The sequence below is a fragment of the Cenococcum geophilum genome (genome assembly GCF_001692895.1).
Source record: "Cenococcum geophilum 1.58 unplaced genomic scaffold K441scaffold_4, whole genome shotgun sequence".
Classification (NCBI taxonomy): Eukaryota; Fungi; Ascomycota; class Dothideomycetes; order Gloniales; family Gloniaceae; genus Cenococcum; species Cenococcum geophilum.
Genome location: NW_027137562.1, coordinates 3,088,409 through 3,100,360, shown reverse-complemented (window position 1 = coordinate 3,100,360; position 11,952 = coordinate 3,088,409). Strand labels below are relative to the sequence as shown.

At 38.6% G+C, this 11,952-nt stretch overlaps 1 protein-coding gene across 1 annotated transcript; it reads right to left on the bottom strand.

Moving 5' to 3' along the window:
* Window positions 1-1,257: 1,257 nt before the first annotated feature.
* On the bottom strand, window positions 1,258-3,103 carry K441DRAFT_539311 (glycoside hydrolase family 47 protein; the record flags this gene model as incomplete). The annotated part of the gene is made up of 4 exons (XM_067642550.1): window positions 1,258-1,413; window positions 1,483-2,174; window positions 2,232-2,852; window positions 2,920-3,103. The coding sequence occupies 4 exons, from the start codon at window positions 3,101-3,103 to the stop codon at window positions 1,258-1,260; spliced, it is 1,653 nt and encodes a 550-aa protein (XP_067508877.1).
* Between the last annotated feature and the right edge of the window lie 8,849 nt (window positions 3,104-11,952).

The window sequence follows — 11,952 nt, the reverse complement described above, 5'->3', positions numbered from 1 at the left end:
CATCCTAGACCATGCCTAAATTAACTAACTAGCTCCTTCCGACTCTTCTCTAAGTAGTCGTAACATTGTACTTAAAGCGTCCGTAACAATACCGATATTAGTAAAACACCTTAATAATAATACTAAAAGCTAGAATATTGTAATATTACACTAAGAAAAGGATTAATTAAGGGTATATATTATAATATAGATAATATCGTTATATACCCTATATTGTTATAAGGGGTTTTAACTATAGTCCTCTATAAGATATTTCTAAGTAGCCCTATATAGAACTACTTAGTCTTTTAGTATAAGGCCTATCTACCCTTTATATAGAAGGTTAAAGCCTACTTATAGTGGGAGAAAGAAGGCCCTAGCTAGTTATTAATACTCATTAGGCTATATTAGCTATTATAGATTATTTAAAGACTATAAACGCCTAAAATAAGCTGTAATAGTACTCTCTACGGCTTAAGGTTATTAAGGAGATTAAGCGGGTTACGTAGGCCTAGAGGGTTAGCAATAAAGCGGCTATATAGTAGGTTAATCTACTATAGGAACAGATAAAGTACTTATTAAATTAGCTTTATAAACAGCTTTAAGCGGGTAAAAAAGCTTTAAAATAGTATATATATCTGACTTCTAATAAGATACTAGGGAGTCTTCTACTAAAACCTTTATCTATAGTCCCTTAGGGGCTTATTTTAGTGCGGTATAAGTTTAATAAGGTACTTGTAAGAGTATGGAGCATAAAGACTGCATATAGGGAAAATTTGCTAGGCGAGAACTTCAAATTTTTAAGTCGTTTTGCGAGGCGTCTTGATCACATCTGCGTACACAAGGTACCGCCATAGTAGGACTTAGCGAAAATCGCGAAAATCAAAGTTCCCTATATGCAGTCTTTATGCTCCATACTCTTACGACAGCGGCGCCTAGCTTGAAACGCAAATATCTTTGTTAACCCGCGGCCAATTCTTGCCATTCTAGTGCGAGTAGAGAGCTCTCAGCCAGCTCTATGCATAGCGCTCGACGGGTGTTGAGAGCGCTGGGGCGTTGCTGGCGATCGAAGATCGACCGTGGATATGGGGTAACATCTACATGCCGCTGAGCGCACGGGCCTCCTGCCTGCCAAATCTGACTCAGCGGCTGATTCAGCCACACAAATCGAACCGTGGACACTATTGGTCCAACTGGCTCTGGCGCCTCCCGCGCTTCTACCACTGGTCCGTTCATGTCCTCAGTCGTACTACTGCTGATATAAGGTCCGTAACACCTTTAGTTACGCCGACTAGGTATACGCTCCCACCCGGTCTGAAACTTGTCTTGTCTGATCCGAGGGAAAATGTGCGCCTCCGTATTAAAAACAACATCGGTGAGGGGGAGGAAGTCGTTCGGCGAGAACAGGAGATACAGATACTTTAGTGTCTCCGCCTATCCAAAATGGTGACATTAGTTCCAGGCATATTATTTAGTAAGGATTCTTTTAAGTGTCTCTCTTACCAGCCAAAAGCTCTCCATGTTGTCTCTCAGCGGCGGCGGAATACTATTTACTTCATTGAGAGAGGCGTGGCCTTCTCCGTCATTGAGGACTGTGTATTTCTCGAACGCCTTAAATATCTCCCAGCCCCATTCGCGGTAGATAGGATCGTTTGTGATTCGCCACATCATAAACAGGCTTTCCACGGTCTCTGGCCGCTGTAAATTGTGTGCGTCTAGAGGCTTTACAATGTAATCTTTTTCCCAGAGGGCTTTGGAATTTCGAGTTGCAGGAAGTGGGCGATTTCCTGGCGTAGATTGGAGGGCACCATTGTCAGCGTTGAACCAAGCGATCTCGGGTGCAAGCCCGGTTTCCGTGACCTTATACATGCCCCAGCAAGTTTTCGTAAGCTCTCTCGCAAGTTGCATCTGCTGATCCTTTTCAGCGTTCCAGCCAGGCGCTTTTCGTGCCTTGGCCTCGGGAAGGCCACCGGTTGCACCTAAGGCTATGGAGCCAGGCAAGAAGCAGACGAGGTGATCCATCTTCGGAGACAGGGGGCTACCGATGCCATTCGGCAACTCGGCCACAAACTTGAGATTCGAATGCTGGGTTGTGGTGATCAAATGCTTTTGGATGCCAGCAAGTGCTTGTTCCCACATTTCAAGATAGATAGGCTCCTGTCCGGAAGTCTGCAAATACTGCTTGATAAGGTACTCTACAAGGCGTTAATCACGTTGATGCATGTCTGCAGGACAATTTGAGCTAAACTCACCATAATACGAATCACCACGGCTTCCAAGACGAATCTCTCGAGACGTGAATCTGCCCGTCTGTGCGTTCACAAAGATAGGTAGAAGACCGCCCTCCATGCCATTATCGTCCAGCACCTTCATAACTTTTTCCGCCTTGCGCCAGTATATCTCATTTCTTGTGAGGTTTGCAAGGTATTTCATCTCCATCTGTAGGGTCGCTGCCTCGGCCGTGGATGAAGATCCGCCATCTGTATGCGAAGGGATTCCCTTCATTGTTCGCAAATTGATACTTGCATATGGTATCCCGGAGTCGGACTCGTAGGCACCAAGAAGTCGGTCGGCCAGGTCCACTGCCTTAGAGAGATAGACATAGTCCCTGCGAGAAGAAACATCAGGCAGCTGAGACGCAAGATAGTGGGCAGAGAGAAGCCCTCCCAGCATGCGAATTGTTGTCTCGAAGGTGTTGACGTCCTGGTCTTGGTCGTAGTTTAAGCTTCTCTGGACCCATTTGCGTGCGGTTGACAGACGATCAGTCAAATTCATAATCATCAATGTGTCGAGGCTGTCAACAATGATCCATCCTAAACCATCGGGACTCATCTGCGAACCCTTCTTCGAAATTGGGTGGAACTGATCCTGGCCTAATCTCACCCATAATATTCAGCCCTAGCATGACGGAGAGGGAGAAAGAATAAATTGACAACTAACCCCATGCATATTTCGAGTAGGCGTCCCAACTAGATTCAAAAGCTTCCTTCACCTTCTCCCTGCGCTTATCCCAGTCTGCGGGCTTTGACGTGTAGCGGCCCAGTTCAAGTTGAGGAAGCTTCTGCCATAGCACCAAGCCGGCAGCTAGAACAAAAACACCAGCGACTAAAGCTTTGCGCCGCATGAAAGGCAAAAAGGAAGATGAAGGGTTTTTTCGAGGTATTGTTTGACGCGTCTCAGGCTGTGACTGTCGTTTGCGCCTCCGTTCTGAGGGAGGCATCGTTGTGGAGGTCGAAAAAGGGTTCGAGATTGGGTTGTGATGAGTTTAAAAGTTGAACTCGATTGCTCGCCGACGCGCGCGCGTGGGGTCCGTTCAGGTAGTTGTATTGTAATTTCGCTCCCGTCTGCAACGGGCGCTAACTCCTCGCTCTAACAGCAGGATTAAAGCTGCGCCGCTGGGCTGCCAACACAATAACCTCAGGCCTGCCGTGCCTCCAGGTACTCCTTCAAAGCGCATCATTCTGTTCATCTCATCGTGTGCTCCAACTCTCTGATCTCTCGCGCTCCAGAACGCTCATTTGCACTACTGCCGATGGATCTCGTGCCGATCTGACCTGCGATAAGCCAAAAGACTAAGCCTCGAAAGCTTAAACCCTTAGCTTCTGCCGACGCTAAACCAGGCACCCAGCCTAGCCTTGCCAATGTCGATAATCTATCCAACAGAGACCAACAGTGGTGTCGTGACGTCTTGGATACCACTGTCAACTGCCTGGCCATCGTCTTCCGGCTGTGCTGGCTCATTCCGGCTTGATGGGCCAAGTTTGATTGCCTTTGATCCAGGGTACGGTCTTGATGTTAACCCGTCAGTTACCTGCCAGCCGCCCGCACTAACAACATGGTCTTCTTGGAGGCGGCGACTCTTCAGGACATACTGCTGTTAGCATTGGGCCTCTCGTGTGTCCGGAATCCTTCGTAACAGTTGCGACGTCCACCAAGAATCATTTAAGCACGCTTGCCATGTGCTGTCTGGTGTGAGTCAAGACTATCCCAATTTCTGAGTTCGCATACTATTATTGATTCTTGATTAACATCTGATGCGGTCCCAAATAAGGTCCATGCAGACTAATTCCGCTGATGTTAGGTACCAAAAACCTCCAAGGGAGACGTGAGAGGTAATATAGCATGTACCCCTCTAGGTAGATATGCTAGGTGGATTAAGGTATAGAGGGAGTAGAGGGCGGTTTGGATAAGAGGCTCATCGTAGGCCTTCCGCCTGCGAGGTGTATACGGTTTGGCTGCGTGTAGGTGCCGTACGGCATATCGTTATACCGCATAAAAGAAGGGGGTCGCTGCCGTAGGTGGATGCCGTAGGTGGATGCCGTGATTCGAGTGTACTAGACGTGTAGGTGACGTGGTAGTCGTGTTCGTAGGCCTCCGCTAAGAGGGTACTTCTATTCTGCAGAAAGCCCAGACGTCGCGCGCGGGCCACATCGGTGATATTTTAAAACCCGATCCCCGTTGTTTACTATGGCGTGCCCATATCAAATAACGTCTTAGCGGTCGAGCCACCCCAAAACACACCAAAATCTACCAACTTTGGCCTATTATAACTCTACCCCTATAAAAGATATTTAAATAAAAATTTAAATATAGCTACTTATATATAAAAGGTTTTTATTTATAACATTTTTAAATACATATATTTAAGCTAATATAATAATTTTATTAATAAATATTAAAAATTAAAAAATTATTTTATTAGCTTAAATATATATATTTAAAAATATTATTGTTGGTTACACAAGGGGATATCACGTAGCTACGGTTCGTAGATAGTATAATAATTATTATTCTTATATATGTCAGGGAGGGCAAGGAGCTTAAGGCTCCTCGCCACGCTACTGCTGCGGCAACATATAACGGCAACTTGCCACCCATAATGGCAATTTGCCTTATATAGTAACTACTTGCCTTTATTTCTAACACTAGTAACTCTTTTTTTATAGTTGCCATCTATATATATATATACCGCTTAACTAGCGTAGTAAATATTAATCTTTTTTACTTACTATTGCTATTATAATATAAGTCTCGCTGTTTTAAAATTTGCCTTTTAATATATAGTGCTTTCTTACTTAGGAGTTATAGGTAGATATTTTATTTAGAGGGCCACTAAGGCGCTAGTAGTAAGTAAGCTAATAGCGATTTTCTATTCTAGGAATAAAAAATCCTAATTAGCTAGGTTAAGTTAGGGTCTATAAAATATTATATTCTAAAAAGTCTTAGTAAGAGAATCTAACTAATTAGATAACTTTAACCGCTGGTTAAAGTTCCTAAATATCTTAAGACCTTATATAACTAAGAAAATTTTAAGGATTCCCTTTTAACCTAACCTTTAACTTATATATATAGAGTATTTATATTAANAAACGTCTCTAGTGCCTTATTTAGGTTNNCCTTTNTTATTANATNTNCNAGGTTATCTTAGCTATTAATTTATTAAATTTTAAAGAGTTTTTAACGCTTATAGGATTGTTAAAGTGCTATAATATTAATTATAAGGCGCTTCTTCTTTATAGTACTAAGCTTAACTAAATACTTATAGAGGGAATATAAGTCGGTATATATAATTATCTTTAGGTAGTTCTAATTATAATTACTATATTAACTCCGCTAACCATTCTATATATCTCTAACGCTAAAATACTTTAGGTAATACGCTTGCTCTTGGTTAAGCTCTAATAAATAAAATTACTATAGATTATAAAGTTATTCTCTCTAATAAATTTATTTGCGATAATAATCTTATATCCTAACTAGGAGCTAAAATCTTTATTATTTATAAACAATCTATTAATAAATATAAAGAGCTTAGCGGTAGGAAGATTAATAGGTATATAGAGTAGTCCCTAATTAAGATAGTTTATTTACTAGAAAAGACGCTTATTTAGGGCAAGGATATTATCCTTAGTTAGTTCCTAGTATTAAGTGGTAATAAAGAGATTAAATAAAGCCTTAGGTTAATAGATAGGAGTAATATAAGCTTTGCAAGCGCGTTGCTCTATATATCCTTACTTTAGAGAATTAGTGTTAATAATATTAATCTTCTTATCTTAATCCTTCTAGCGCAGAGCAATAGAATCCTTATTTAGGGAGAGGATATATTTATTAAAGAGTAATAGTATTATTAAACTAAGCTTTTTCTTTAGCTTTACTATAAGATTTACCTTTACTAGCTTATCTTCTTTAAGAGCTAAAAATTAGTCGTCTTCTAAAATAATTATATTATTAGTTTATATACTAATAATTCTAAATAGAGTTCCTATAGTTATAATAAGAAAGTAGGGATTAAATATAAAAGTAGTTATTAAAAGCTTCTCTTTATAGTGCTTACTATAGGTAGCCTACTAATAAGTTCCTACCTCTATAATCCTATATAATGGCTTAAGCATAACTATAATTATATCTTTAGAATACTAGTGGCGAATTTACTCTAGAAGGTATACTAATATTAAGCGCTAAAGGTACGTCTCTAATTAGGTATAGGCTTAAGTAATATCTTATAAATAAACCGCTATTTTATTCTTTATTAAAGAGGAAGCTAGCGTAATAATAACTCGCTAACTAGCTTGTTAAATTATAGGAAACTATATAAGAATTACCTCCTTACTATTATTATTGTAGCCTTAAATAATAAGCCTTAATTTCTTAAATAGGGCGTTAATAGCTTTGCCCTTAATCTCGTTAACTATTCTTAACTTAAAGATATAAACTCTATTAAACTTAGTAGGGTTATACTTCTTAAATTTAAAGACTCCTCTTATAATAAGACTATTAATCTCCTGCTTATTAGATGCTTAAAAAGGAGCTCCTAAAGTTATAATATAACCTTCCTTTTAAAGCTATTTTATAAGTTTTAAGTTAGCCTTCTCCTTAGCTGTTATAAAGGCTATTAATAACTTAACTCTATTCTTAATAGTAGTAATAAATTATTCTTTAAAATTAATAAGATATTAGCAATTTCGTGATCCCTTTAGGCAACCTCTGCCGCGTTATAGTTGTAGCGTATCTACTATAATTATATTAAAATCGTAGTCGCCTTCTAGAGTATATTAATTATAGTTCTCTTTTAGGGTATCTTTTAGGGCATCCTATAAAGGCTTAGAATTATTATCTTTATAGTAAGGCTTAATAACAGTTAAATGGAATTAAGTAGGTCCGTAAGGCATCTAAATAGTATAAGTTTAACTATTAATTACAATAAGTTAGTATGGGCCTAACTATTCTCCCTTTTTATACTATATATATACCTTAAACTAGAGTAGCAGATTAAGCATAGTTAAAGTATTTAGGCTATTTCTTATTCCTAGTGTATTATTAACCTAGCATATAGCGTAGAGACGTTATACCTCCTTTATTGCCTTATAAATAGCCTCGGCTTATTATATAATAAAGGGAGATAATAGAGAATTATTAGTTATTTAAGGGTAAGCGCTAAAGACTAGTAATATAGGTATAAGTCCATCTAGGCTAGTAGAATTATTAATAGCTTTAACAGCTATTTATAAGGTAAGTTCTTTACTAGCGTCCTTTAGTTCTAAAGAGATAATCTTATATACGCGGCGTAATAGCGCGTAATATTATTCTACTTTTTTAATACTATTATATGCCTTAATAGGGACTTCCTTAACCTTAATTGCTATTGCCTTTATCTATTATTAAAACTCTATAAATAAGAAGTTCTTTCCTATATTATAGACAATTTAATTAGGGGGTTCTAAATAGATATTAATCTAGTATAACTAAAGGGTCTCCTATATATTTCTAGCTAATATATCTTTTAAGAAACGCGCGGCTTAAAAGGAGGTTAAGAAGTTAATAACTTAAAGTACTAGCTTACCGCTAAGATATATAACGTTAATAATAATATAGAAGTTAAAGTTATAGTCATCCTTAAGGGTAAACTTAAATTAGCTAGGGGACTTCTAGTTTATTTGGCAGTAATAGTAATACTTTATAAGATACTTAATTGCCTTAACCTTAACTTTATAGCCTACTCGCTAAAGAACCCTAAGTAATTAATAAATAAATAAGTGGTTAAAATAATGGTGTAGTTAGTATAATTCTAACTTAGTTAAGTAGCTTTAAGTAACACTCTTTTTTAGTTAATAAAGAAGTAACTAGGGGTAACCCTACTTGCGTATAACGGGCACCCAATTATCTCCCTAAATAAGTATATTCTTAAGGTTGTTAAGCCTAACGCCTAACTTATCTATATTTTTAATGCAAAATAGAAATAGAGTATTTATAGGAATAATATAAAAACTAATATACCCTAAGGGGGTTTAAACCCTAATTGTGCCGAGAGAGATTATAGTACCTGTATAATTACAGCACCTGTTATACCAAACGCGTGCTTACGCGTTNGGTACACCAGGTACGCGTTTACGCGTTCAGTGCACNAACCACTCGCTTACGCGTCTGGTGCACTTATAAAGCACTAACTAATTAGGGGGGAGGTGCATTAGTATATAGACTACGTAGTCTACTTTATACAATCGATAGTTACCATCCAAATAAGCATACAATACTATATGTATTTCATGCCCGTGGATATAACTCACTCGTGCTATTAAGTTAGTACGAACACTAATTAGTAAGCGCGCACAGATCAGCAATTACTTAATACCTCCCCCCGAGCGATACACACGACAGCGACTACCCGTTTAGACTCCTAGTACAACCTACTAGAAGGTTAGAAGTCGGGGATTACGGACTTATCTCTAACTCTGTATACTTATTTAAGTCTTAGTATAGTTTACTGGAAGTTATAGACGCGAATATAGACCTATACAGAACCCTTATCCTTAACCCCCTCGAACCTTAAACCTCTTTGGACCTTTTACGGAAACCCTATACCCTCCTACGAACTATTACGGACCCGTTAATCGATTTTACGGACCGTTATAAGACCTCCCCTACCCGTTATAAGCTGCTACCACCCGCTACACACCACACTACACTATAGTATGGCAGATATTAGCAAGTAAGTTAGTAAAGGTCAAAAGAAGTAGAGATAAGGCGTTAACGTTACGTCTATAAATAACGTTAACGACTATATTAGCTTTAAAATCCTTAAATATAAACACTTTAAGCTTATAAATGACGACCTATAGGAGCAATACAAGGAAAACTTTGCGGACTTTACGGAAGCTATTTTTAAGGCTTGCAACCCTACTACCATCTATAACCTACAAACCCTTTTACGTCACTAAGGCGTATAGGTTAAAAGGGATAAACGAGTTACTGTTACACGGTCTCTATATAATATACTATATAAAGAGGACCAAACGGAATAGACTAAAGAGTAGATTTTAGATTATATCAAAACTAGTAACCTTTTTGCCTCCTTTAAACTTAATAGAATCTCTGGCCTTATAGCTAACCTATTTAACCAAATTCGTTCCACAAACCTAAGTAGCATTAGAATTAATCTTACTGGCCAAAGTATACCTAATACTTAAGTTACGGACTACAATACCCCCGTAACCTAAATTACGGACTAAATTACCCCCGTTATTTAAGTTATAGATCCGCAAGCTATATATCCGCAAGCTATAAATCCGCAAGTTATAGATCCGCAACCCACCTAAGTAAAGACCTATAGCAAGGAGCTAGCTAACCTAGCCAAGCTCTATACCGACGAATCTAAGTATAGCGGTGAAAACGATAACTTTAACTTTAAACTTACTATCTTTACGGACCTCTGTCGGAAGGCTAATATTCCTAAATAGGAATTCAGCTAAGCCTACTCCACTATACTGCGCGGCCTAGCACTTAACCACTACTACACTAACCTCAAGAGCAACCCCCTTAGTGTTCCCTTTAATAAGCTATATAAAGCTACGCATAACTACTTTAAAGGACCGGAATATAAGCGTAATATTTTTACCCAATAGAATGCGACCAAGCTACAGACCGTAATTAACAAGAATACTGAAAAATCGACTATAGAGTGCCTGTAAATTCTTATTAAAGACCTTTAGTACCTATAGCACGGCCTTGACACTAAGCTTCAAACAGACAACTTCCTATATAATAAACTTATTACAGCCTGCCAGGAAGTAGAGCCCTATAAGTACGCCTACTATAAGCCTACAGATACCTTAGCTGGCCTTATTAATAACCTACGCTCCTCTATTGTAACGTATAAAGTCTTAAACCCACTAGGCAGCACTTAAGCCTTTGTTGCGGATATTTAATATCCGTAAATAGACTTAGACGTCTACTTTACGGACCGCCGCTACCGCTAGTAGCACCCGTACCGACTAAGTCCTACCTGTAACCCCCATAGCAACCCCTATATAAAAACATACCCCCGCAGACAAACTAGCTAGAAGTACTTCGTGTGCGGTAAGAAAGGATGTTAGTCTATAAGGTATACCCGGGAAGAACGTAATAAGTCTAGGAAGAGACTTAATAGCTATATTAACTAGTTTATTTTAGAATACAAAGGAAAGGAAGTAGAAGAGCCCCCTAATAAGTCAATAGAAGCCCTTATAATTAACTTTAACTTAGACGCTTAGGAATAAGAGACCTTAGAGACATTCCTAACTACTTTTAGACCTTTTACGGACAGCTAAGCCTTTAATATTACGACCGTATTAGCCAACCGTTCCTTTATACACTTAGTTGCGCCCAAAAACCATTCCGCAAGTACCCCCGTTACGGATATTATAGATTATAAGCAGGACCTATTTGCATATATTACTATAGAACGCTATACCCCCAAGGAATTCTACGGTGTTATAATTAACACAGGTATCTCTAAGAAGTCTATTATAGGCTACGGACAATACCTCGTATATAAAACCACCATAAATAATAATACGGACATTGATATTACGTAAACTAGGGCTATAAACGTCTAATTCGGCATCGGCTTAACCGCATTAATTAGATTAGTTAAAGTTAAGACTCTAATTGGCCTAGTTAACTTCCACGTAGTAAAAGCGGATACCCCCTTCCTACTCTATCTTGCAGACATAGATAGGTTATAGGTATACTATAATAATGTTACGGACACCCTAATTGGCCCCGCAACTGCCTTAGGAAGCAAGTATATTACCCTGCCAATTACACAACGATTTAGACACCCGTTCCTTATATAGGGAGAGACTTTACGGACCTATATTTAGGAATCTTTTGACTATAACCTATACTACCTTACTAGTACGGAGATCTACCGCCTATACCGCCGTTTCGGCTACCTATTAGCTAAAAAGCTGTATAGAGTCCTTAAACGCTCTAGACATAACGACGTTAATAAGAAGGCAATTAACCACCTAACTAAATACTGCTCCTTCTGCTAGAAATATAGACGTTCCCCAGGCTGATTTAAGTTCACCCTTTATAAGGACCTTAACTTTAACCACTTAGTGTATATAGATATTATGTATATTAACGGCAGTCTAGTATTATATATAATTAATAAGGCAACCCGCTATTAAGCCGCCCGTTAGTTGCAAAATATATCTATAAAATACACTTAGGATATTTTACGGACCTACTAGATCGACATATATGTTGGACCTCCGCAGTATATTACCCACGACGCCGGTAGGAACTTTATCAGTAAGGAATTCCAGCAGTATGCTACGGCTATGGCTATATTAATAAAAGCTGTTCTAGTTAAGGCGTACTAGTCCGTTAGGCTTATTAAGCGAGCTTACCTAGCCTTATAGAGAGCTTACTAGATTATTACGGACGAGTATAAGGACATTTAAAAGGAACTGGCTTTATAGATGGCCGTAAAAGCTATTAACGACACCGCTAGCCCTAACGGACTAGTACCTACCCTCTTGGTTTACGGAGCTTACCCAAAGATAAGCAACCTGGGCCTTTCTGCCCTGTTTATTACGGAATAAGCAGCTGTAATACGGAAGGCAATAACTGAAATAGTTAAGCTATGGGCCAAGCAAGCTATTAATAACGCCCTATATTACCGCAACGGACCTAACATAACCCCAGTAT